The 27,979-nt window shown below is 49.7% G+C and overlaps 1 protein-coding gene across 1 annotated transcript in view; it reads right to left on the reverse strand.

Moving 5' to 3' along the window:
- The window catches only part of FYB2 (FYN binding protein 2), a 116,524-nt gene extending 89,340 nt beyond the window's left edge, over window positions 1–27,184 (reverse strand). Inside the window, exon 1 of the mRNA XM_063427646.1 lies at window positions 27,092–27,184. Within this exon, the coding sequence (XP_063283716.1) occupies window positions 27,092–27,106 (15 nt within the window). The 5' untranslated portion in view covers window positions 27,107–27,184. The remainder of the gene's footprint in view (window positions 1–27,091) is intronic.
- Window positions 27,185–27,979: the final 795 nt, after the last annotated feature.

Raw genomic sequence — 27,979 nt, forward strand, 5'->3', positions numbered from 1 at the left:
AAATACAAGCTTTTTGTCACTGTTTTTTTTTTTTTTTTTTTACCTGGCCCCAGAACACTGGGTGGACTGGTAATCCTAGACCCTGGTCCACGGACGAGGGATGGGCATTTTTCCCACTTTGTCTATATACAATGCTTAGTGAAAATACCTCTAGACAGAGCTATAAACCTGTCTCAGAGCGTTGGTCTTATTTCCGGTTTTCTATTTCTGTAATTCTAACTGTGTAATAACATATCTATTTTAGAAGTAGGTAGTAACTATTTATTTAAGCTGCATAGTTAAACTGAAACTACAATGGCTACTCCCCCATTACACCTGCAAGTTAGCTGTAGGATAAGATATGTTGAGATAAGATTGTTGAATGATGTTATTATTGGATAATGTTTATAAGACCACCCTTGTTTCCTCTTGAATATAACCGGTTACACAGCCTATTAAACATTAGGAGTCCCAGGCTTAGCACTGTATAATAACAGAGTCATTGTCAGGCCCTGGAGGAACTTCTTGCTAGATACCCAGGCCAAAAGAAAGGCAGTCCCCGAGAATAAGGAGGCCATAGACTATCTTTTACTAAAACATGACTTAGGGTGTGAAGCTGTAAGTGGGATGTGCCGTTTTAATTTATCCGACCATAGAACTATGATCCACGAACACATACAAAATCTAGTAAACACATCTGCACTCTGGCCTAAATCCCCATGTACATTTAAACAAAATGGAGGCTCTTACTGCAATCACAATTGTTAACCTAAGGATTTTCAAAAACGCCCAGATTATACAACGCCACGCTCTCACAGCGAGCCGCGCACACTAGGAATGAGCTTAAGCATACTATAGGCCTATATTGCTTGCATACTAGATACAGCCTTAAGATACGCATCCTGATATACAAAAATAAATGCCTAGCTACCCAGTGGTGTATCCTGGTTTTGTGCTGCCCTAGGCAGGACAAAACTCAGGCGCCCCCTCCCCCCCCCCCTGCCACCCCTTCCCGCCTTCTAAATACACACACACACACACACACATTCACTGACAGATACGTGACAGACTCACACACACACTAACAGACTCACACTCACTCACATTAACACTTTTTTTGTTTTTTTACTTTAACCCCCCCAGCCTCCTTACCTTTGGGAATGCTGGGGAGGGGGGGGGGGTCATCTTTCTCCCTGGTGGTCCAGTGGCTGCTGGGCGGTCGGGCTGCTGGGCGGTCGGGCGGGCGGCTGGCGAGGGAGCACTTCCTCTGAGCTGTCTGCTCAGCTCCCTTGCATGCAGCACAGTGAGGCTGGGAGGCGGAGCCGGAATATGACATCATATTCCGGCTCCCATTCTCACTCTGCGGCGCGCGAGGGAGCTGAGCAGACAGCTCAGAGGAAGTGCTCCCTCGCCAGCTGCCCGCCAGCACCGCCCAGCAGCCCGACCGCCCAGCAGCCCGCCGGCATGTCTGTTAGCCGCAAGGCTAACAAGACATTTGCCCATGGCATTTGGGGGCGGCTTTTTTTGCCGCCCCCTGGAAAATGCCGCCCAAGGCAAATGCCTTGTTTGCCTCGCGGCTAATACGCCCCTGTAGCTACCAGACGGCACACTCAGTCATAGATTAATGGTGTGCCCTTTAGTTGAGCCATAGTTTAACTCATCGCTGCCAACATGTGTGGACGTACTATCGGGGTGCTGCACATTACCTAGTAATACTAAGTAGATTCAGAATACGTTATTCAACATACTTTAGCCTGACCCGTTAGAATTTAGCGAAGACAGCAGTGCATAAACTTCAGTTCAGATCTAGCTCAAACTTTTACTGCTCACAGATGCCGACTGAGCAATAGGATGCGGAGAATGGCTTATTATTACTAATGTTGGAACTGATGCGCATTATGTTATCTGCCTAACCTCCAGTATGTAACTTATGTTCAAATGCTTTAACCTTCTCGCCTTACTAGGCATTGACTGTCCTAATTTGATATATAATGCACTTAGTGGCATGTGCTTATGAAGTATGTTTATTATGGTTCGCATACCTCCCCTGCGTGGGAAAACTGCTTTTCATATGAACCAATAAAAATATTTCAAACAAAATCTACGCAGCTTGGTTCAGGACATTAAGCACGACACTGGGTTCTTTGACAGCTGGGACTGGATCTTTGGGTTGGGAACCTGGCTAAGCCTCCCAGCAAAGAAAATATTGTACTTCCTGCTTATTGCTCAGGCCCAGAGGAGGCGGGCTGAAAGCTAGCCGGATAGGAGGCATGTGTGGGTGTGGTGGGTGTGGGTGTAAAATGGGTGTGGCATTTAGGTTAAGGGTTTGGGTGGGGTTGTATAAATAACGGACATTTTGTCCCCTTCACCTCAGCCATCTTAAAATAACGGCAAGGTGACAATCTCTCCCCCTGTTTCCTATCATTGTGTTACTTTTGCTTACCCCACGGCCAGAAGCATGGATATTGACGGAATCCTTGCTGCTCTTCGGGCTGAGGCCCTCCAGGACGGTGGCCGGCACCTGCAGGCCCAGCTGGTAAGGCTGCAGGGTGCCTCCCTGGTAGCTGCTCCCTCTGTCGGCAGCCAGGGTACTCCGCGCCGCCGGGCGCGTCCTCCTACCCGTTATAGCCCCTCGCGGGAGGGTCGGGTGAGGGGTAGGAGCAGGAGCCCCGTTGCCGGCCCGCGCGCCAGGTCCCCCGCGGCCGCGGGCGGCAGCGTGTCAGTGCAGCCTGTCGCCTCCTCCCCGAGGCGGTCTAGAGCTACCCGTGCGGCTGCCGCTTCTCGGGGAGGTGATGGCCATTCCGCGCCGGTTCCTGCTCCTGTGATCTCGCGGGCCTCCAGGAGGTCGTCCGCGAGATCACTTTCCAGCACAACGATGGCGACAACCCGAGCACCTGACAGGCGCTCGGCTCATGGTGGATCCCAGGCGGAGCGCGAGCAAGTGAGGTCGGCGGCCGGCTCTTCTTCAGGAGTGGTGAGTAGGCCGCGAGGCGGCAGGGCAACCAGTAGGGGGTTGGGGGGTTCGGGGGGTCGGGGTATGGAGCCAGGTCCGGCTACTCGTGGGCACACCCCCCCCCCCTTCTCATCCTCCCCGCTCTGTCTCCCCTGGCCCGGCCACTACCACACTCCCATCAGCCTCATCCGTTCAACAGGCACTTCCATCAGCTTCATCCGGCCAGCATGCACTCCCATCATCCTCAGCCGGACAGCATGCACTCCCATCAACCTCATCCGTTCATCCTGCATTCTCATCATCCTCAGCCGCCCATCAAGCTCTCCCAACACTATCTCCTGCCCATCCTACCCCCCTTGGCCCCCTCCCTATGGGTCTGATGCCCTCTGCATCTGCCCCGCCATTACCCATGGTCCATGCTGCCCCCTCTGGGGCTCTTTCTGCCATGCCAGTTTCACACACAGTCTTTACCACTTCTGCGGGTCCCCAGTTAACTGGGTTGGGTGGGCAGGGTTCTTTTTCACCTGTCCTGTCTTCACAGGTCACCCCTGGTCGGCTGACAAGTCGGTTCCCTGATGCTGTGACTGGTGCAGTGCTTCCTGCGGTCGCAGTTCCCTTGGGGCCGTTGCAGCCTGGTGGGCATGTTGAAGTCCCGCTACTACCTGCCAATTCAGCTCCTGCAGGTGAGTACTCCGGTATAACGGGGTCGGGTTTGGGGGGCGCTGGCGCAGGGCAAGTACAAGAATTGGGTTCTGTACTCCAGGCTATGAAGCAGGTTTTGCTAACCCTTGAGCGGGGTTATCGCCCCGGGGCTTCCCCCCCCGGTAGCGTTAGATAACCAACTTCGGGCGGGTTGGGCAGGTTCCGCAGGGTCTGATCCTTCTGCAGTCGCGGCGCCAATGCCCGCTAATATGACACAGGCCCCCATCCCCTCAACCTCGGCGTTACTGCCGGTGAAGCCGGAAACTGCAGTGGGCACGGCCGGGGACGCCGCTGCTCTCTCGGGTTTGGGGGTTGCTCCGGCTGCGCACGGTGCGGCGTACATGTGCTGGTCAGGTCCTCTGGGCCTCCATCTCACGCCGGAATTGTGCGCCAAAATAGACAAGGGGGAATTTGTTGAAATTTTTTCCCTCCTCCCTATGGAAGATCTTCCCCGGGTTGACGCTGACGCTAAAGAGTCCGAAAAGGACAAAGAAAAGTTTCGGTACCGGAAGATTCCGAAAACTTTCGGAAACTGGATCCGAGCCTTTTCGATCTTAGCCAGCGTGATAGGTGAGAAGACTCCCGCCAAATGTTCTTCCCTATTCTGCTACCAGGACGTCATATGGACCGCTTGTCGGGTGTACGGCGGTTTAGGGTGGTGGCGGTATGATGAGCAGTTCCGCCAACGTTTAGCGGTTCGGCCTTCCATGGGCTGGGATCAAATGGACATTGGCTTGTGGTTAGCTATCATGACCCGCCCAGCCTCACATCAAGGGGGCCTGTCGTCCTTTCTTGGGGGGGCCGGCGCGGGTTCTTCAACCGCAGCGTCGGCCGGGCAACGTAAAACAGGCTGCTGTTGGCAATATAACGATGGCCAATGCAAATTCGGGTCTAGTTGTCGCTTCAAGCATGAGTGTTCGGGGTGCGGTGGGTCCCACCCCGCTTCAAAATGCTTCAAACGAGCCAAAATTGGCGACAAAGGGGACTCCGTGGGCGCTAAGAGCGAAGACGCCGGTGGACGTCGACGCGATGCGCCCATGGCTAAATCGTTATAAGAATAAGAAGGCGGCTGCCTTATTGCTGGAGGGATTTGGGCAGGGGTTTTGGATCCCTCACCGGCCTCGGCAGGTCTCCGGTTTTTGCAGAAACCTGAGATCTGTTTCTGAATATCCAGGGGTGGTCAGGGAAAAACTGGCGAAGGAAGTGACGCTGGGCCGAATGGCGGGCCCATTTCGGGATTCGCCACTCCCCGATCTAAGGGTTTCACCGTTGGGCGTGGTGCCCAAACGGGAACCGGGAAAGTTCCGGCTGATTCATCACCTGTCGCACCCTCATGGGTGCTCGGTAAACGATGACATTGCAGCTGAATTATGCCGCGTTTCCTATGCGTCCTTTGACGCTGCTGTGGGCATAGTCAGGGCCGCTGGCCCCGGGGCACTCATGGCAAAAACTGATATCGAGTCTGCTTTTCGCCTCCTACCAGTTCACCCAGAGTGTCATCATCTCTTGGGATGTGCATTTGAAGGTCATTATTACGTGGATATGTGTCTCCCCATGGTTTGTGCAATATCCTGTTTTTATTTTGAATGCTTCAGCTCTTTTCTAGAATGGGTAGTGAGAATGGAGTCCGGTTACGATTCCCTGCTTCACTACTTAGATGACTTTCTGTGTGTGGGCCCCGCGCATTCCCCGATATGCTCCCAGATCTTACAAGCAGTGTCGGATGTGGCCTGTATGTTCGGCATGCCGCTGGCACCTGACAAAACGATTGGCCCTTCCACGTGCTTGTGCTTCCTCGGGATCGAGATTGATTCGGTCGTCGGGGAATGTCGGCTTCCGTTGGACAAGTTGGCTGATCTACGTGGGGTGGTCCAGGAGGCGAGCTCCTTGCGGAAGATCACGCTGCAACGACTTCAGTCCTTGTTGGGCAAATTAAACTTTGCCTGTCGGATTATGCCCATGGGTAGAGTATTTAACCGACGCCTGGCGGCTGCCACGTCAGGGATACTGAAGCCGTTCCACTTCGTCCGCCTGACCAAACCGCTCAGGGAGGATTTAGCGGTTTGGGCGGTTTTTCTGGAAGAGTACAATGGTAGGTCTTACTGGCAGCAGCCCGAGGTAGCAAACTCAGTGCTGCACCTGTTTACGGATGCCGCGGGTTCGTCGGGTTTTGGGGCTATCATGGGAAAACAATGGTGCGCAGAACCTTGGCCAAGATCGTGGTTCGACTCGGGCCTGACCAAGAACATGGCGTTCTTGGAGCTTTTTCCCATTGTGGTGGCTCTCCATCTTTGGGGGCCGGAGATCAAGGACAGGCGTGTCGTGTTCCACTGTGACAATTTGGGCGTTGTCCAGGCCATTAATCGGTTGACAGCCTCCTCTCCTCCGGTGGTCAGGCTCCTGCGGAGCTTGGTTCTGCGTTGCCTGTCTTTGAACGTTACATGTCGCGCTGTGCATATTCCCGGTGTAGAGAATACCACGGCTGACGCCCTTTCTCGTTTCCAATGGCAGGTGTTTCGTCAGATCGCGCCCGAAGCAGATACGATGGGCCTTCCCTGTCCCAGAGAGCTATGGTCCCTTGGCCTGGGCGAATAAGGGAATGGATTCGGTCTTCAGTGTCGGATGCTACTTGGGCCCGGTACGGTAAGGCATGGGGTGACTGGGTCGCTCTGGAGCAGGACCAAGGTGGGTTTTCTTCATCTGCGGAGAGGGTTCAGGGGGTTTTACGGTTGCTCTGGTTTTGGGAGGCCAGTGGTTGTTCCCCAGCCACGGTAGCAGGGAAGCTATCAGGTCTGAGCTTCTGGTTCAACCTGACTCGCGTGCCGGATGTGACCAAAGATTTCATGGTCCGGCTCGCTATGCGTGGCTGGCGTAGAGGTCCGCAGTCTCGGGATTCCAGGAGACCGGTTTCTGGCGCACTGCTACTTGGTATCGCGTCGGTCTTATCCAGGGTCTGTTTGTCCGATTTCGAAGCGCGTTTGTTTCGGGTGGCTTTCTCTTTCGCCTTCTTTGGTGCTCTGCGGATTGGGGAACTTGTGAGCCCTAGCAAGCGGATTCCAGGCGGCTTGTTGTTCCATGATGTGTCGGTCGTGGATGATACGGTGCGTTTTTTGGTGCGAAAGTCGAAAACTGACATTTTTGGTAGGGGGGCATGGGTGTCCCTTCGCGCCATTCCCGGCTCGGCTGTCTGTCCCGTCGCAGCTTTTCAATCTTACCTTCTGTGTCGCCCGGATGTTGTAGGCCCATTGTTAATCCATGGGGATGGGTCTTTTCTTTCTCGCTTCCAATTTCTCCGGGTTTTCCGTCTGGCACTCGAACATCTGGGTATTTCGAGCACAGACTTTGGGGGTCACTCTTTTCGGATTGGGGCCGCTACGGAAGCCTCTCGTTTAGGTTTCTCGGACCAGGCCATTCAAAGGATTGGTAGATGGGAATCGGGGAGGTTTCGGTCCTATGTTCGGCCCACTCGGCTGATCGGTATTCCCCTTGTGTTTTCTCCACAGGGCCCGGCCGACGGATCTGGATAATCGGTCATTCCTACATCTACTGGGCCCACCTGCGGGCTGGGGTTCGCCCGGGTGGGACAAGGCTTGGAATACCTCGGGAGCTGGCGGAGGTCCGGTGGTTCGGGTTCCGGGGCATGAAATGGGGTCAGCTGTTGCCTGAGGTCGTGCAGTTATCCACGTTATTAGGAATCCCGGATATCTTGGTGGTGCATCTGGGAGGGAACGATTTAGGTTCGCTGCCCGCGTGGGGCTTAGGGGAGCTGATCAGGCGAGACTTGGCGCGCTTGCGAGTACTTTTTCCAAAAATTTGCTTAATATGGTCAGGAATAGTTTCCAGGAACTATTGGAAGTGCGCACGCGATCAGGGTGCTATGGAGCGCTGTCGCATAAAGATTAATAAGCGGGTTTCCAAGTTTGTGCTAGGTATCGGGGGCTTGGCAGTTCGACACCGTACTTTTGAGCGGGAGGCGGCTATCTTTTTCCGCCCGGATGGGGTCCATCTCACTGATGTCGGTTTGGACTTGTTTAACCTAGAGCTGCAGGATGCGTTGGAGCAGGCCATGGCGTTGCTTGGGGGTCGCGCCCGCTGATTTAGGCGTAAATGCAGCGGGGCTAGTGGCGGGTATGGTCCTTGCCGAACCAATTGGGAAGAGGAGTACAAGAAAAAGAAGGATGCTGGGTCGGGCCCCCTCCCCTAACCTCGGGAAAGGTTTGGGTATTTGCGCGTGCCCTCTGTGCCAGGAATGGTGGCCAGGGGTTGGTATGTGGTATTGGAAGGCCAAGGTGAAGGCCAGGTATCATGGACGAGGGGGGAGGGCTGATGCCTCGGTAGGGCGTGTACCCTAGAGGGTTGGTGGTACGGTTGGCAAGGACTAGTTCAAGTTAAATAATGTTTATACCTTGTTTTATTTATGGTTGGTTTTATAAATATGTTTGATAAATTATAAATAAAAGCTGTGGCCTTTTTATACCACACATATATGTTTCCTAGTTTTGATTGGGTTAAGGGTTTGAATGGGGGTGATGCATTGTGTCGCACCACACGTAACCGCTACCTACACACAAGGCCCAGAGGAGGCGGGCTGAAAGCTAGCCAGATAGGAGGCATGTGTGGGTGTGGTGGGTGTGGGTGTAAAATGGGTGTGGCATTTAGGTTAAGGGTTTGGGTGGGGTTGTATAAATAACGGACATTTTGTCCCCTTCACCTCAGCCATCTTAAAATAACGGCAAGGTGACAATCTCCCTCCCTCCCTCCCCCTTTTTGCTGTTTTTGTTTCCTTTCTCTGTAGGTGTTCAATATCTTGTCACAGCCGGCGGGTATGGTCCTTGCCGAACCAATTGGGAAGAGGAGTACAAGAAAAAGAAGGATGCTGGGTCGGGCCCCCTCCCCTAACCTCGGGAAAGGTTTGGGTATTTGCGCGTGCCCTCTGTGCCAGGAATGGTGGCCAGGGGTTGGCATGTGGTATTGGAAGGCCAAGGTGAAGGCCAGGTATCATGGACGAGGGGGGAGGGCTGATGCCTCGGTAGGGCGTGTACCCTAGAGGGTTGGTGGTACGGTTGGCAAGGACTAGTTCAAGTTAAATAATGTTTATACCTTGTTTTATTTATGGTTGGTTTTATAAATATGTTTGATAAATTATAAATAAAAGCTGTGGCCTTTTTATACCACACATATATGTTTCCTAGTTTTGATTGGGTTAAGGGTTTGAATGGGGGTGATGCATTGTGTCGCACCACACGTAACCGCTACCTACACACAAGGCCCAGAGGAGGCGGGCTGAAAGCTAGCCAGATAGGAGGCATGTGTGGGTGTGGTGGGTGTGGGTGTAAAATGGGTGTGGCATTTAGGTTAAGGGTTTGGGTGGGGTTGTATAAATAACGGACATTTTGTCCCCTTCACCTCAGCCATCTTAAAATAACGGCAAGGTGACAATCTCCCTCCCTCCCTCCCCCTTTTTGCTGTTTTTGTTTCCTTTCTCTGTAGGTGTTCAATATCTTGTCACAGCCGGCGGGTATGGTCCTTGCCGAACCAATTGGGAAGAGGAGTACAAGAAAAAGAAGGATGCTGGGTCGGGCCCCCTCCCCTAACCTCGGGAAAGGTTTGGGTATTTGCGCGTGCCCTCTGTGCCAGGAATGGTGGCCAGGGGTTGGCATGTGGTATTGGAAGGCCAAGGTGAAGGCCAGGTATCATGGACGAGGGGGGAGGGCTGATGCCTCGGTAGGGCGTGTACCCTAGAGGGTTGGTGGTACGGTTGGCAAGGACTAGTTCAAGTTAAATAATGTTTATACCTTGTTTTATTTATGGTTGGTTTTATAAATATGTTTGATAAATTATAAATAAAAGCTGTGGCCTTTTTATACCACACATATATGTTTCCTAGTTTTGATTGGGTTAAGGGTTTGAATGGGGGTGATGCATTGTGTCGCACCACACGTAACCGCTACCTACACACATGTTGATAATCGTATTGTTTTTTCTACTTTTCAGATTGTTTTCTTGCCTCTTTTACGGTCTCAGAAAGAAGGACACCGAGGTATGGTGATTCATGGGTAGTCTCCAGCCAAGGGAACAGTGGTGAAGATTTAATTAAAAGGCCCACGGGCATGGCTAGCATCCCCAGAAATACCTTGGTTTAAGGAACTCTGCCTGTGAATTCCTCCTACCCGTTACTTTGTGATGTGATCTAAGGGTTTGAAGGGTTAATCCATGCTTGCAGAAGCAAAACAGTTAGAAATGTTATGTTGAAACTGTAACTCACTATCTCTGGTATGTGCTTACAGGACAAACTTGCAATTGTAACATTTCCTATGTGCGTGCTGGACAATGATAGAAACCAGCCCACGCAATCGCTCACTACTTCTGCTGTATAAATATTATGTTGTATTAATAAACCACAGAACTCGTTGGGAATCGTATTTGTCGGTTCCTTACTTGTTCCCAGAGCGCTCTGGTAGGGATGGAGGTTTCACTGTAGGGGTCTTTCCAGTGTACTCCTGTCTTGCCTGGAACAGAAGCAGGCGGCAGCACAAAGTTACAATGTTCGCTAGTTACAGTATCCGTCTTTGAGGTCCAGACACTCGATGACCAAGTTCCGCTGCCTGTGTTCGGGAGACAGGATAGCCACCGTTTTCCAGAGCACGCGTCCTTTGGTTATACGAATGGCAGCTACACCGAGACAGCACTTATGTTTGCAGTTGCTTTGAAGATAATGAGCCGGGGGTGATCTGCGTTTGGTAGAAAATAACAAACCAAAGGAAGAACAGCTTGTGCTGAGAAAAATTGCAGGGCAGTTTGTCACAGGGCCCTATGCAGAATGTAGCCCATGGATCAGCGCATCTAAGAGGAATAGGCCTTGACAGAGCCAGGAGGTAGGCATAGCAGCCACAGGAAGCTAATGGATGCAGAATCAGTTGGGGGTTAGAGCACGTCTGCTCCCCCCACCCCCCACTCCTCCAGCGGTGATAGAGTGCAGGTGGAGAAGGAGGGGGCGACCGCCCTAACGTATCAGCCCGGGAACGGCGACGGTGGGAAAGTGGCGAGCAAGTCTGTCATCTCGCGGCAGGCGAATGACGGCCCAGGCAGACGGACGGGCCTTGGAGGTGGGAGCGCGGCCGGCGCCGGTCGGGCGCGGAGGCCCAACACAAAGAATGCGCCCCGCCACATGGCTGCGGGCGGGAAGGCGCAGAGAGCGGCTGCGTGCGGCTTGGCAGGACGGCGGCCGGGCAGGAAGGCGGAGCAGCAGCTGACCTGGCGTCCCGGTGGCGTCAGCTGCAGTGATCCAGGCAGGCTGGTGAGCTTTGGGAAGGAGCAGAGGACGGCATGGATGCAGAATCAGTTGGGGGTTCGAGCACGTCTGCTCCCCCCACCCCTCACTCCCCCAGTGGTGATAGAGTGCAGGTGGAGAAGGAGGGCGCGACCGTCCCACCGTATCAGCCCGGGAATGGAGACGGCGGGAAAGTGGCGAGCAAGTCTGTCGTCTCGCGGCAGATGAATGACGGCCCAGGCAGACGGATGGGCCTTGGAGGTGGGAGCGCGGCTGGCGCCGGTCGGGCGCAGAGGCCCAACACAAAGAATGCGCCCCGCCACATGGCCGCGGGCGGGAAGGCGCAGAGAGCGGCTGCGTGCGGCTTGGCAGGACGGCGGCCGGGCAGGAAGGTGGAGCAGCGGTGAGTCCGCCCCTGGTGGCGATACTGAGGGGCAGGAGGGTGGAATACCGGGAAGCTGCTCGGGCAAGCGACCCCCTCCAATGGCAGGGGGGGGTTCCGGACGGCAGGACGAGGAGGGGTCTGCCCCTGTAGGGGAATAGGCCCAGAGCAGAGGCATGGAGAGAACGGATGGTGCTGCAGGTGCAGGGTTTTTACAGGCCTAGCAGAAAGGCGGGGGAGGTGATCCAAACCCCCCCAGGAGGGATGGAGTGTCTCAGGGGAAGTCTAGGCGGATAGTATGAGGATGAGGACAACGGGCAGGGAGCAGCTACCAGGGACCATGGAGGGAGAGCAGGGCATGGAGACAAAGGAGAGCTGGAGCCCCCTGGGGGGCGCTTCCAGGGTCTGCAGGTTTGGAGCAATGACAGGTGGCGGGAAGAGAGGAGTGAGCAGTGCAGTGAAAGCGACAGGTGCAGCATCCAAGGAAGTCTGTGGTGGGCTGGAGAAGCAGAGAGGAGCCGACCTAGGAGCGCTGAGGAGATGAAGGGCGGGTAAGGCACCAAGTGACTACCCAGGTTATCTTCTCCCGGCAGGTCACAAAGTGTTTCAGCTGCGGCCGCGAGGCGGGGCTAGGCGGACTGGAGTGGTGTCGACGGGAGTCTCCGGAGACTGACAAGGCGGACGGAAAAACAGCCTTCTGAGGCTGGGGGCGAGTCAGTCAAGAATTGCATCACACACTGGGGATTCACCGGGTTGATTAACATCAATTTTAAAGCCATGGCAGGAGAAGGGGTTTCATCACAGCGGTTCCGAAGGGTATTGTTCCCATCGGGTGGAAGGGAGATAGAGAACGGGTCAGAGGGGGCGACAACTCGCAGGGAAGGGGCGGTGAACCGGAGGAAGTTACACCAGTAACGGAGACGGCGGATGGGTCAAGGGGCAGTCACTAGTGGGCAGCGAGTTTAATGATGTGGCGCGGCAAAACGTGCGCGTGTCCTGCGCGGGGCTTTTGGGGGGTGTCACTTGAAGATAGGGGCAAGATATATTTGGAATGGTGCCCAATTCCTAAGGAAGTGAAGAGTGTTCCGGATATGGGAGAGTCAGGGTGTCATTGGGAGCGTCAAGAAAAGAACAGCTAAGGCATGTAGAGTACTCCCTGGGGCTTAAGCCCCGCGTTTGCGGATCAGAGCAACGCCGGTGACTATCAGGACGTCGATGCTGCTGGCTACAACAATACGCCCATTTGATGGATGGGTTTGTTGGGGGCGGGCATATTCTGTTGCTACACATCTTATCGCACCCGAAAGGGGCATGGGGGAAGCAGGCATGGACGCGGACCGGTTCTGTACCTCAAGCATCATTTGGCCTTGCTGTCAAGTTGGTTCGGAGGAGCGGGACGCGTTTTGGTATTGGCGACCCTTCCATCTTTTGGGTAGCATATGTACAGGTGCCTATTGGCGAACTCTACTTGCCAAAGGGAGGTTCCATGTCAGGTTCCTAGGTTGGAAGTGGTTTCCGTTGGGCATGGGGGGGTAAAACAGGATTCCGGAGAGGGTTTATTAGTACAGTGTCCGGGAGCTGGCTTGCTGTGGGGCCCGGCTTGGTGTACTTACATTACGGTCACGGGAATCCTACTGCACATCCTTGCGGGGTGAGTAACTGTTTTGGTGGTAAGGGAGTGTTGATTGCCTAAGGGCGGTTGGAGGCGCTACGAGAGGCAAGGCGAAGGTTCACAGGTTCCAGGAGGTCACGCTGTGGAATTGGGCATAAGGCAGGCTCAAATCCATGGGGGTGGGTTTTTTCGCCGTCGCAAGGGGACAGCTACTTGTGGAGCCTTTACGGGAGGCATTGAGTTGGTCACGGTTATCACTGGGGAACATGGGTTCCGGGGCATACCTGGACGACAGATGGTGCGAGGTGTGGGATGCAGGGAAGGTAAGTCATACCATTTGAAGCTGGCAATTTTTGAGTTATTGAGGAAAGTGTGAAGGGTGAAAAGTCGTACTGCACAGACAATACGGGAGGTCATGCGGTGAACCATCGAGCAGAGTCCTTGGGTCTGGAGGTACGACGATTGCGGCACTTTATATCACTGTGCAGGTCGTTTTGCTATCGGTTGCGGGCACACCATGTGCCTGGTTGGCGGAAGGTAGGGGCTGACTCCTGGGTTTGTGTACAAGTGAATAGCTGCGAATGGCGGCCTCCGGGGGCGCGGGAGGAAGGGCAGGCCGGTTGGGAGGCAATGTGGCAGCTTGGGAAGCCAGGCTCGGAGGGTCGGTACTGTATCCTATGGCACCGGGTACGGAGATTGCCTTGGGAAGGCTTGGTCTATGAGACGTGGCGGTTGGTTGTCACTGGTGGGTCCCAGTCAAAGGTGGGGAGAAGGGTTACCTTGCGGTGGTTCCAGAGCCGCTGGTACGTTCAACGTTAGCCACATCGGCAACGGACAGGAACAAGGCGGTTTGGCGTCAAGGTTTGAACGGAATGATTAAGAAGTAGTGTGGGACAGTTGTCACGTACGTCAGGGATAGCTGGGCATGTGAAGGGTTGTGCATGGGTCGTGCCGGGCGACTGGTTTCCGTGGGAACATAACGCTGGGTGAGCGTGCAGAAGATAGTGTGTTTGTCTACTTTCGAGTTGAAGTTTGTTTTGGGGGCCTTCTCCTGGGCTTGGGGCAATTTGGGTCAGGGAGCTGGTGTGGGCCCTTTGGGTTGGTGTTGGGAGGTTCTACACTCGGTTGTCGAACTTCAGTCGGTTAAGGTATGGATTTGGTGGGTTGTACAGGAACAGATGTACTGGCAAAGGAGGTTTGGGGCAGCTATGTTCTTTGCCGGGGCACGGGTATGCCCGTTTTTTGCAAATGCATCACGAGTCCGATTCCGGCAGGGGTTTTGTTCGAAGGGGTCTGGCGACGTTGGGTTTTGAATCCCGGGCACTTTGGGGCCCATTCCTATCGGATGATGGCGGCGACAGAGGCGTCCCATCTGGGTTTTCTAAGGGAGGGTCAAGGGAATCGGTCAGGCAGGTGGGAGTCAGTGCGGTTAAGTCCTGTTTACAGACGGTCTATGTCGTTAAAGGTTGGGACACAAGAGGTTGTGTGCTAAGTTTGATAGCTAATTACTTTAGTTCTGGTGGCATGGTAGATGTACCACTCGCTCATCTGAAGGGCGCTGAAGAAAGCCGTGGCACAGGTCAGGGGGCGCAACGGGGCTGCCCTCTGGAAGTGGTGGAGCTGGAGTGGTGGGTTTTTCTTGGGGGTTTGTGAGTGGCATGACATTAGTTGAAGAAATCTTGGGAAAGGGATGTAGGGTATGGTGCATGGCATTCGGGTATTCTGCGAGGGCTGGACGGATAAGGGCATGGTCCCGATGAGGAATTGGTAAGGTGGAGGCAGGGGGTGGTGGACCGGCTACGGAAGCTGGCCACAGGTGTGGTGGTAGTATGGCCCGAGATGGTTCTTCGGTACATTGGAGACATACTAGGGTCCTGGTCGTGGTGGCTCGTTGTCGCAGACGGATCCGTAACAATTGATGGCGGTATTTATTGGAAGTGGGGGGCGGTGTAACGGGGAGACACATCGGATGGGGAAGCAAGCTCCCTGGGTACTCCAAGGTGGATGGGGTACGTTCCGGTTGTAAGGGGCGATCTGTTTAGAGTGGGCCTTTCGGAAGGCATTCAACAGGCCTTCTTCTGGTGGTGGGGGTCGCTCAGGAGCTTAAGGTGTCAAGTCCTGAGCTGTGGCCTGGTTAAATTGGAGGGCAGATAGAGGAGAAAGTGGGCATCCTGTGGTTTTAGTGTGGATTTGTCAGGATCGGGACAGGGATCCAACACGCAGAATACAAACAGGAGCTAGGTACGTATACCGGACCTTAGAATGGCCGGACTAACGTAAGGAGAAAGCAAAGAATGGTCAGAGACAAGCCGAGGTCGAGGGAACGAGAGAACAGGTAAGCGAGAGATGAGCCGAGGTCAAAGGACACGAGAGATAAACTGGAACAAAAGTACAAGCCGAGTCAAAACCAAATAGACAATAGTAATAAGAGCACTGAGGGACCAGACAAGCTAGAACCACGACAGGACAATGAACCGTTACACACATCCCTCTTTTATACCTTGGTTCTTTAATTGATGACTCCGCCCTTGCCGAGCCCTGATTCGTTGTTCAGAACTAGATTGACAGGTCGGGATGTGATTGCCGTCATGACGTCGGCTCCTGAGCGCCGCGTCATAAAAGGAAGCGGGGCTATCGCGGCCGGCGTGTGAACGGCTATGAGAGCTGTGAGGATTGGGTGAATCAGCCCCCCTGAGAGGACGGCCGCTGGGAAGTCTAACCTCCTCCGAGGTAGAGACTTCAGGTACCCTGACAGTACCCCCCCTCTCAGAAACGCCCACCGGGCGGAAGGAACCGGGGCGAGACGGAAAACGAGCATGAAAAGCCCTGAGGAGGCGAGGAGCATGCACATCTTCCTGGACCACCCAAGACCTTTCCTCAGGACCATAACCTTTCCAGTCAACAAGATATTGCACCCTCCCCCGAGAAATTCGAGAATCGACTTGATCTCATACTCCTCCTGACCCTCAACCTGGACAGAACGAGGGGAGGACACAGCGGAGGAAAATCTGTTACACACCAAAGGTTTCAATAAGGAAACATGAAAGGAGTTTGGGATGCGTAGGGCAGGCGGAAGAGCCAGACGATACGCAACTGGGTTTATACGAGACAGAACCCTGTAAGGGCCTATGTAACGAGGAGCAAATTTCATGGAAGGAACCTTCAAGCGGATGTTTCTGGTACTCAACCATACCCTATCACCCGGGGAGAACACTGGAGCCACCCGTCTGCGTTTGTCAGCGTGTCGTTTGGACACCGTGGAATTATGAAGAAGAATTCGTCGAGTCTGATCCCACAACTTTCTCAGATTGGCAACATGAACATCAACCGACGGTATCCCTTGGGAGGGGGAGACAGAAGGATGGAAGCCATAATTCATGAAAAAGGGGCTAGAACGAGTAGAATCGCAAACAAGGTTGTTGTGCGCAAACTCCGCCCAAGGAATCAGACCGACCCAATCGTCCTGGTGTTCAGAAACAAAACAACGCAAAAACTGTTCAACCTTTTGGTTGGTGCGTTCGGCAGCTCCGTTGGACTGAGGATGACAGGCAGAGGAAAAATTTAATTTGATGCCAAGTTGAGAACAGAAGGACCTCCAAAACCGGGAAACAAATTGGGACCCTCTATCAGAAACAATTTCAGAAGGAATACCATGTAAACGAAAAATCTCCCTCGCGAAAATCTCAGCCAATTCGGGAGAAGAGGGCAATTTAGGCAGAGGTACAAAATGAGCCATTTTAGTAAACCTGTCAATTACTGTGAGGATGACAGTATGTTTCTTAGAAACAGGCAAATCAACAATGAAGTCCATAGCCAAACAAGACCATGGTTTCTCGGGAATTTCTAAGGGGTGCAAAAGCCCACATGGAAGCGTATGAGGTTGTTTAGTCCTCATACAGACATCACATGCCCCGACGAAGTCCTTTACATCCTTACGTAACGAAGGCCACCAGAAATCTTTAGAAATCAGAGAACATGACTTGCGTATGCCAGGGTGTCCGGCAAATTTACTGTTATGAAAACACTGCATTAGTTCCAGTTGGAGTTTAGGAGGAACGAAGTACCGATCCCCAGGAATAAGTCCTGGTGCCAGATGCTGTAACTTCTTGATCTCAACCAGCAACGGAGAGTGAATCTTGATGCTAGTGCTGGCAATAATATTACACTTGGGAACTATAGAAGAAAAAACCATATCAGACATAGTAGAAGGTTCATGTTGGCGGGACAATGCATCGGCCTTAGAGTTCTTAGAACCAGGTCTATAAGTGAGCACGTAGTTGAAATGAGTAAGGAACAAAGACCAACGAGCCTGCCTGGCGGATAAGCGTTTGGCTTCCCCTATATATGACAAATTCTTGTGATCCGTCAAAATAGTAACCGGGTGTAAAGTCCCTTCCAACAAATGTCTCCACTCCTTTAAAGCCATAATGACCGCTAATAGTTCCCTGTCACCAATATCATATCTGCTCTTAGGCCCAGACAATTTCTTGGAAAAGAAACCACATGGGTGCAGCGGTTTATTCAAACCTAGCCTTTAGGACAGGATAGCGCCTACACCTGTCTCTGAGGCGTCTACCTCGAGTAAAAACGGCAAACATGTGTCAGGATGAACTAATATCGGTGCTGAGGCAAACTGTTCCTTGAGAGTACTGAAAGCAACAAGCGCCTCCGGAGACCAGGTCTTAGTATCAGCACCCTGTCTAGTCATGTTGGTAATAGGAGCAATAATAGACAAGTACCCCTTAATGAAGCGCCTATAGTAATTTGAGAAGCCGATAAACCTCTGAATGGCCTTGAGTCCCTTGGGCAATGGCCAATCTAAGATTGATTGGAGTTTGACCGGGTCCATCTTAAACCCCTCTCCAGAAATAACGTAACCAAGAAAATTTATCTGAGATTGGTCAAAGCTACACTTCTCCAATTGGCAGTACAAACCATGTTGTAGAAGCTTATGCAATACCCTTCTGACTTGTTTGTGGTGAATCTCAGGCTCTCTAGAGTGTATTAGTATATCATCCAAATAAACTATAACACATTCATGTTGAAATTCCCTAAGAACCTCATTAATTAAGTCCTGGAATAAAGCAGGAGCATTGCAAAGTCCGAAGGGCATTACCGTATACTCATAGTGGCCATACCGGGTATTGGAAGCCGTTTTCCATTCATCACCCTGCTGAATTCTCACCAAGTTATAAGCTCCCCTCAGATCTAACTTGGTAAAAATCTTGGAGCCTTTCAGGCGATCAAATAGCTCATGTATGATAGATAGGATATTTTGGGATTCTGTAAGTGTACCTATAATAGAGGACAAAACATAGTGCAAATATTGCTTAAAAACTGAAATGAAGCTTCCAATGATTAGAATGCACTCACATATTCCAGGAAAATAAAGCGTGTTATAGGTGCCTCCCCTTGGTGGAAGAAAAAGGGGGGTATGTTCCTTTAAAAACTCCCTCCTCGAGTGATAGCCAATGGGGTATCCGGGTCAGCCAGGAAATTCACAGATAGCAAACCAAACGAAATACTTCAATGGCAATTTATTCACTTGTAGAAAGGTATATGGTAAAAATCATAAAAGCAAATTAAGATAGCGGTGCTGGTCCTACGCGTTTCGTCCTTGTGCAAAAGGACTTCCTCAGGGACCTCTTTCAATGATTAATAATCAACAGGTACATAAAATCAAAGCAGCATCCTAAACACACTAACATTGAAACCTCTTATATAGGGCTAGTCCCTTAAAGTCATTGGTGGAATAGTGGGTGTCTTCCAATCCTGCAGTTCCGATTCGTCAAGGTGTTCTCCTTCAGGTGTGATCAAATAGCTCAGTAATCAGGGGAATAGGATAAGCATTTCTGATCGTTATTGTCAGGGTACCTCCAAAAGAGGTAGAGACTTAGCTGTTCCACCATCCAGACGTCCTGATGACTCCCTTCCCCGCGGTCTATCCGGTCATGCAAGGCCGGCCGCGAGGGAGTGACTGCCTTTTACACCATCTAGGCAGGAAGTCATCATCAGGACACTCCCCCGGATCGACCTGTCAGTCAATTGCTGCAGGACCAATCAGGACGTCTTGGAGGTGTGGTTACTGCTCTGAACAGGGTATTTAACAGAGCTTTTTTCTTTAGCTCATTGCCCTGTCGTGGTTCTAGCTTGTTCTAGTCACTCAGTGCTTGTGTATTCTATTATCCCTTTTGGTTTTGACCCGGCTTGTTTACCTTACTCTGCTTATCTCTGTTACCCTTGATTCGGCTTGTCTCTCGCTTACCTGTCTTCTGTTACCCTCGACCTTGGCTTGTCTTTGACCATTCTATACTGTACTACTTACGTTAGTCCGGCCATTCTAAGGTCCGGTATACGTATCTGGCTACTGTTTGTACTCTGCGTGTTGGATCCCTGTCCCGATCCTGACAGTTATCTTATTCAAGCCCCGATAATCAATGCAAGGCCGTAGTGTGCCGTCTTTCTTATCTACAAAAAAGAAACCGGCCCCGGCTGGAGAAGAGGATCTCCTAATAAATCCATTGTCTAGATTCTCCTGTATGTATTCCTCTAAGACTAAGTTCTCCTTAGTGGATAGAGGATATACATTACCCCTCGGTGGCATAGTACCAGGCAGGAGTCTAATCTTACAGTCAAAGGACCTGTGTGGGGGTAAAGTATCAGCCCTCCTTTTATCAAAGACTGCCTTTAAATCCAGGTACTGAGATGGTATCCGTAAATCTGTGGGCTGGCTAGAGTTACTAGGTGTGTCCACTACGCAAACCGGTGAGATTTTCTGTACACAACCCTTCTGGCAACCCTGACCCCAGGAGACTCTCTCACCTTGTTCCCAATCAATAATAGGGTTATGCTTTTTAAGCCAGGGGTACCCCAAGATTATAGGAACTGAAGGAGATGAGATAAGCATGAGAGAAATATCCTCCTCGTGTAAAATACCAATGGTCAACTTAACTGGTATAGTCTCACGAGAAATAACAGGATCTGATAATGGTCTACCATCTATGGCCTCAACGGCCAAGGGTGTCTCCCTTAGCTGAGATGGGATAGAGTGGTTCTTGACAAAGGCTTGGTCAATAAAGCTTTCAGCTGCTCCGGAATCTATTAATGCCATAGCATTAATTACTCCCTTTTCCCAAGTTAAAGAAACAGGTAACAGTAGCCTATGATCCTTGTAATCATATGTAGAGGACAAAATAGAAACACCCAAGGCCTGTCCTCTTGAGGAACTTAGGTGCGAGCGTTTCCCGGACGGTTAGGGCAATTTAGGCGTAGGTGACCTCCTATTCCACAATACATACACAGACCCTCCCTTCTCCTATATTGTCTTTCATTTTCTGAGAGACGAGTGTTACCAATCTGCATAGGTTCTGGGAGAGCTAGAGTAGTAGATTCAGAATTCTGAAATGCGGGAGCTAGTCTTAAGGAAGGTCTATAACTTCTATCACGAGTGTTCTGCCTCTGTCTCATGCGTTAATTTATTCGAGAGATAAATGAAATTAATTCTTCCAAATTTTCAGGAAGATCTCTTGTGGCAACCTCGTCTAAGATCACATCTGATAATCCGTTCAGAAATACGTCCATATAGGCTTGTTCATTCCACTTGACCTCTGCTGCTAAGGATCTGAACTCTAACGCATAATCCACAAGGGTTAGACTATGCTGTCTAAGACGTAATAGTAATCTAGCTGCACTGGCCTTTCTTCCTGGAGGATCAAAAGTCCTCCTAAAAGTAGAAACAAATGCATTATAATTATAGACTACTGGATTATCATTTTCCCACAGAGGGTTAGCCCATCTAAGAGCTTTGTCAATGAGTAGCGAGATTATGAATCCAACCTTCGCCCTGTCTGTAGGGTAGGCGCGGGGTTGTAATTCAAAATGAATCCCTATCTGGTTTAGGAAACCTCGACAGGTATCCGGAGAACCGCCATACCGTAAAGGGGAAGTAACACGGGAAGAGGCTCCCACTGTGGCTACCTCTAGGCCTGTGTTAGCAAGAGAGATGGATGGAGTACGCATCTCCTCTGCTTGATTACTCGGATGGGATAGCAATGCTTGCAGCGCTAGAGCCATTTGGTCCATTCTATGGTCCATGGCTTCAAACCTCGAGTCAGGAGAACCAATCTGAGCGTTTGTACCTGCAGGATCCATGGCCCTGTCGTAATGTCAGGATCGGGACAGGGATCCAACACGCAGAATACAAACAGGAGATAGGTACGTATACCGGACCTTAGAATGGCCGGACTAACGTAAGGAGAAAGCAAAGAATGGTCAGAGACAAGCCGAGGTCGAGGGAACGAGAGAACAGGTAAGCGAGAGCCGAGCCGAGGTCAAAGGACACGAGAGATAAACTGGAACGAAAGTACAAGCCGAGTCAAAACCAAATAGACACTAGTAATAAGAGCACTGAGGGACCAGACAAGCTAGAACCACGACAGGACAATGAACCATTACACACATCCCTCTTTTATACCTTGGTTCTTTAATTGATGACTCCGCCCTTGCCGAGCCCTGATTCGTTGTTCAGAACTAGATTGACAGGTCGGGATGTGATTGCCGTCATGACGTCGGCTCCTGAGCGCCGCGTCATAAAAGGAAGCGGGGCTATCGCGGCCGGCGTGTGAACGGCTATGTGTCATGCCTTAACTATAATATCCCCTTACTTCCTGGTTCCACGGAGCTTAGCCACACCTCTTCATGACTCGGTCTCCCTATTTAATCTGACTGCACCAGCTGATCAGGGCTGGATTATTGAACTACGTTCCTTACTCACAACCCGGCTACAACTTCGTTGTGAAAGCCTCTGCTACCAGACCGGACTGAAAGACTCTGCAAAGTTCCCTTCACCTTTCCTCATCCACGGCTAAAGCTGAACTCTATCCATGCAGGATAATCTGCCTCTGAGGAATCTCGGGAACCAGTGTTCTATAAGCCGGAAGCTAAGTAAAACTTCTCTGATAAACGTTGCATCTAAAGCTGTTATTTCCTGTCTCCAAAGTCCTTCGTTAAAGCCAACCGTTACAGCTAACTTCAACACATACTTGTCTCAGTTAGCTGCATCTATCTTTCTGCAGTTAAAGTCTATGGAACAGCTATTGTAACTTCTTATCATCTAATTAACTAATACTACTAAAGGACTCTTGCTGCTTCAGTTCCGTTTACTCCTTAAAGCTACAGTGCATGTAACTGTGGACTTCATTTATCGTTTATTACTTAATGCTACAGTACCTGTAAAGTGGAATTAAAGTCTTTACCTTTTACTTTCTTTAATAAATATTCAAACTATACGAAATCTGCAGTTGTGTTCCTTCATAACAAATGTTTAAACGTGACACTATGAGAGCTGTGAGGATTGGGTGAATCAGCCCCCCTGAGAGGACAGCCGCTGGGAAGTCTAACCTCCTCCGAGGTAGAGACTTCAGGTACCCTGACAGGATTGGACAGTGTTGCACGTGGTTGGTAGGTTTGAGCTAGTCGGTGGCTCTGAACCTGGGGGTGTGGTGGTGTCTTGGTACACCCCTACAATTGATATGGTGGGTAGCGGTGTCTTGGTACACACCTACAATCGATATGTTGGGTAGCGGTGTCTCATTACACCCCTACAATTTAACCGGGTGGAAACGTGGCCATATTGGGCGGCCAGATTCTGTATTAACATGTTATTTGTATTGTTATCTATTGTTATTATTGGGGGGTCATTGCCAGGGGAATGTTATGTACATGGGGGGTGTTAACTTTAATAAAGTCTGTTGGCAATGACCCCATTTGTTATTCCTTAATTATTTTATTTATAATTTAATAAAGCTGTGGACTAATACTTCCAACAATATAACCTGTGTCCGTGTCTTTATGGGTGTTGGGTAAGGTGAGCGCAAATGCCGGCAAATCCGACTGTGCGCCTGTCAAGCTTTACTGGAGTTTAAATAGGCGTTTTGTTGTCACATAATGCAGCGATTTGTCGCAGCAATGATGTACGTTAGTCACAATGAGTCGTGATTATGTCTACCATTATATTTCTGATTCCAGCATCAGGTACCGGAGTAAAGTTGTTTAACCAGATGGTACATTCACGGCGTACACCTTGCAGTGTCTTCATGTTTTCATCTTGGCTATTTTGACATTAAATTTGAAATTCACTTTGAAATGCCAGCATCTGTCTCTTTAGTGAATGATGCTGTAGGATTCTGGAATTCGTCTGTTCCCCATGTGACTCGAAGACAGTCTATGGGTTTACACCACACAGAGACAGAGCCCCCTCGGTATTAATGTCTGTACTGAATAAAGTACAGATGACCATATCATAGAATAATACAGGTTAACGCGTTTGATGTGCTCTATAGCCATGTGATGGTAGAATGATTTGTTTTCACTGCATTTCTCCCGTCCCACGTTATATCAGAATCTAATACTGTATTCATTTCTACCATCTCTGCTGGAAGGCGATGCTCACATTTCCTGATGTCACTGCAATATTTACTTCCATCCTCTGCAGCCTCGCCCAAGCCCCCCTTGTGCACCCCTAGATTCCTCTCTCCGTAACACGTGTGAGAGTAGGTTTGTTTTGTGTTTTTTATACAACACCATATGTGCAGCAAAAGACAAACATTCATAAGAAAATATGTGCAGAAACAGGTCAGTCCGCATGCTTAGAATAGCTGGTTGTGGAGCAGAGGCGACAGTTCAGGTAACATTATTTAATTTGTTATATTCGTATCCGATAATAAACAGCAACGTGCAAAGAGTTAGCCAAGAATCTGAGAATTGTGGGGAAATCATTCTTCACTAAACAGTGTGACTGCAGTGAGCTCAGGGACAGTAAATTGGAATATACCAGTAAATATACACATCCGATTATTGCACATGGAGCTCTGTTATACACTTATTCACATTACTGGGAGTATTATTGCTGTGGAGCTCTGTTATACACTCAGTCACATTACTGGGAGTATTATTGCTGTGGAGCTCTATTACTGGGACTATTATTATTGTGGAGCTCTGTTATACACTCAGACACATTACTGAGAGTATTATTGCTGTGGAGCTCTGTTATACACTCAGACACATTACTGGGAGTATTATTACTGTGGAGCTCTGTTATACACTCAGACACATTACTGGGAATGTATTATTGCTGTGGAGCTCTATTACTGGGACTATTATTATTGTGGAGCTCTGTTATACACTCGGACACATTACTGGGAGTATTATTGCTGCAGAGCTCTGTTATACACTCAGACACATTACTGGGAGTATTATTGCTGTGGAGCTCTGTTATACACTTATTCACATTACTGGGAGTATTATTGCTGTGGAGCTCTGTTATACTCTCAGACACATTATTGGGAGTTTATTATTGTGGAGCTCTGTTATACATTTAGACACATTACTGGGAGTATTATTGCTGTGGGGCTCTGTTATACACGGACACATTACTGGGAGTATTATTGCTGTGGAGCTCTGTTATACATTTAGACACATTACTGGGAGTATTATTGCTGTGGAGCTCTGTTATACACTCAGACACATTACTGGGAGTATTATTAGTGTAGAGTTCTGTTATACTGTCAGACACATTACTGGGAGTATTATTGCTGTGGAGCTCCGTTATACATTAAGACACATTACTGGGAGTATTATTGCTGTGGAGCTCCGTTATACACTCAGACACATTACTGGGAGTATTATTGCTGCGGAGCTCTGTTATACACACAGACACATTACTGGGAGTATTATTACTGTGGAGCTCTGTTATACACTCAGGCACATTACTGGGAGTATTATTACTGTGGAGCTCTGTTATACACTCAGACACATTACTGGGAGTATTATTGCTGTGGAGCTCTGTTATACACTCAGTCACATTACTGGGAGTATTATTGCTGTGGAGCTCTATTACTGGGACTATTATTATTGTGGAGCTCTGTTATACACTCAGACACATTACTGAGAGTATTATTGCTGTGGAGCTCTGTTATACACTCAGACACATTACTGGGAATGTATTATTGCTGTGGAGCTCTATTACTGGGACTATTATTATTGTGGAGCTCTGTTATACACTCGGACACATTACTGGGAGTATTATTACTGTGGAGCTCTGTTATACACTCAGACACATTACTGGGAGTATTATTACTGTGGAGCTCTGTTATACACTCAGACACATTACTGGGAATGTATTATTGCTGTGGAGCTCTATTACTGGGACTATTATTATTGTGGAGCTCTGTTATACACTCGGACACATTACTGGGAGTATTATTGCTGCAGAGCTCTGTTATACACTCAGACACATTACTGGGAGTATTATTGCTGTGGAGCTCTGTTATACACTCAGACACATTACTGGGAGTATTATTGCTGTGGAGCTCTGTTATACACTCAGGCACATTACTGGGAGTATTATTGCTGTGGAGCTCTGTTATACACTCAGACACATTACTGGGAGTATTATTGCTGTGGGGCTCTGTTATACACTCAGACACATTACTGGGAGTATTATTGCTGTGGAGCTCTGTTATACACCCAGACACATTACTGGGATTGTTATTGCTGTGGAGCTCTGTTATACTGTCAGACACCAACAATATGGAGCTCCTATAAAAGAGGGACAGAGGGATTTGAGCCTAAAATAGGGACTGACCCTCTTAAATAGGGTCACTAGGGAGGTATGGGACGACATTTCCGCCCCAGTCAATATTTTAGGCAGGACAGACATACAAAGCATTTAAACAAATAGATAATCTTTGAAAACAATGCATTTCAGAATGCAGACGCTCACATACAAGAAATAGGTGTGTGTTTATTTCTGTTAATGTGGAGAATCTACAATGAAAGGATTCTCAGCTTTACCGAAGTGCTGTAGGGGCTAACAGGACGTCCCTTCAGCTTTATTTTATAAAGAGAAATCAGCACTTCTATAATCAACCAGACCGAGCGCGGTATTTGCTAAAGGGAAAATTCAACGTTAAGACCGAGGTTGCTGCATCGAAGCAGATCTGGTTTAGAGAGAGTTTCCAGTTCAGGTTTTTTTAAACTTAAGTTTGAAATTCACTTTGAAATTTTACTTCAGTAACTAACCCCAATAGAGTTCCATCTCTCCTGGCGTCGCATCCATTGCGGACGCAGATCATCTCTCCTGGCGCCGCATCCAGTGCGGACGCAGATCATCTCTCCTGGCGTCGCATCCAGTGCGGACGCAGATCATCTCTCCTGGTGTCGCATCCAGTGCAGACGCAGATCATCTCTCCTGGCGTCGCATCCAGTGCGGACGCAGATCATCTCTCCTGGCGTCGCATCCAGTGCGGACGCAGATCATCTCTCCTGGCGTCGCATCCAGTGCGGACGCAGATCATCTCTCCTGGCGTCGCATCCAGTGTGGATGCAGATCATCTCTCCTGGCGTCGCATCCAGTGCGAACGCAGATCATCTCTCCTGGCCTCGCATCCAGTGCGGACGCAGATCATCTCTCCTGGCCTCGCATCCAGTGCGGACGCCGATCATCTCTCCTGGCGTCGCATCCAGTGCGGACGCAGATCATGTCTCCTGGCGTCGCATCCAGTGCGGACGCAGATCATCTCTCCTGGCGTCGCATCCAGTGCGGACGCAGGTCATCTCTCCTGACGTGGAGCTGCATTGAAGCCTGTTTAAACCCCTCCCCCAATATCTAAGCGGTGTTTAAATCCCTCCAGTGGATTAAATACAAGGTTTTCGGATGCTGAACTGTTCCCTTTAAGGTACTGTCTGGTTTATTTTTAGTTTCCTGTGAAAGGCTGTTTTCCCAGGTTCTCACACCAAAACCTGCTAGAGTTAACGCAGACACAAAGTTTGGAAATTTGTTTGAGAATTTAAAACCAACCAAAACTAATTAACGAATTGAAAACAAACTGAAATGAAACAAACCAATTCCTCTGGGATTCTCAACGATTAATAAACGGATTTCCTTTTTGCACGATACAAGTTCTATAAAATGCTGGGCAGTGCTTTTCATACTATGCCCCTCTGGATAAAGAGGTCATTTGCATTCAGCAAAACAAGTGGGGAAGTGGCCCCGTGGCCCCCCATTTACCATGGAGGTTTATATGAAATGCATAGTCCAGGGCTGCGCAAGGCATGTTTTATAATCCATAGAATTTCTAGATATCTATTAAATCAGTGATTTATTCCTAATCAATAAAATTCAGCAACTCTTACCGTTTGTTCCTCCATGTCGCACAGATGCTGCAGCTTTCTCCGTCCCCACAGTGTGCTTTATTTTAAAGCTCAAAACTTCCTCCTAGAAGCAAAAGAAATCTCCAAAAAGTATTCTCTGCTGACTTCCATACAGGGCGACGCCCATAGGTGGACTACTTACCTGGGGTAAGCCAGCCCTCTGAGCAAAATGCAAGCAGCCACACATGGGGGGGTGTGGGGGGGTGAGCCCCACATTCCTGGCGAATGTCACTGATTCATCTCAGGAAAACTGAAAGTGACCCCATTTCCGAAGCAGTTGGAAAGATAACAATGTTTGACATTTACCCCAATATTCTCCAAACTGTGGAAATCCGTATAATGCAATATTTTCTCGAAAACGCTCATTTTGGGATTATTGTTAAATTTGCTATTTTTTCCCCCCTGCGTGAATTAAGGAGATATGGCTTTTCCAAAAACGTTCAAATTTGCTTTTAGTAAATCAACCTCACAGCGTTTTAACACTTTGCTCCCTCCACAAAGTGGATTTCTGGAGTTCTGCAATCTGTCAAAATGTTGCTGAATTTTGAATCCAGCTGAATTTTGGAATAAATGCCCAAACTGGATTGGCTACAGTTTAGCATTATGTTTGAATCTTGCTTCCATAGTGAAATGTAATAGCAAAGCAGGATATCCAATTACAGACTGTAGCGTTATGTATTAAGCCTGTCCTGTAACATTCCTATGTAACTGTATTCGTTATTGTATTCGTGTGGTCTTTTTCACATTGCTTTGGTACTTATATGTATTAATCGTATGTTATTCGGTAGTTTCCATCCGTACTCTATACAAATGGAAACTACCGAACTAATGGACCACCCCAGAGAGAAGTGTGTCAGCTGTTAAGTGCTC

This window comes from Pelobates fuscus, chromosome 7, assembly GCF_036172605.1.
Source record: "Pelobates fuscus isolate aPelFus1 chromosome 7, aPelFus1.pri, whole genome shotgun sequence".
Lineage (NCBI taxonomy): Eukaryota > Metazoa > Chordata > Amphibia > Anura > Pelobatidae > Pelobates > Pelobates fuscus.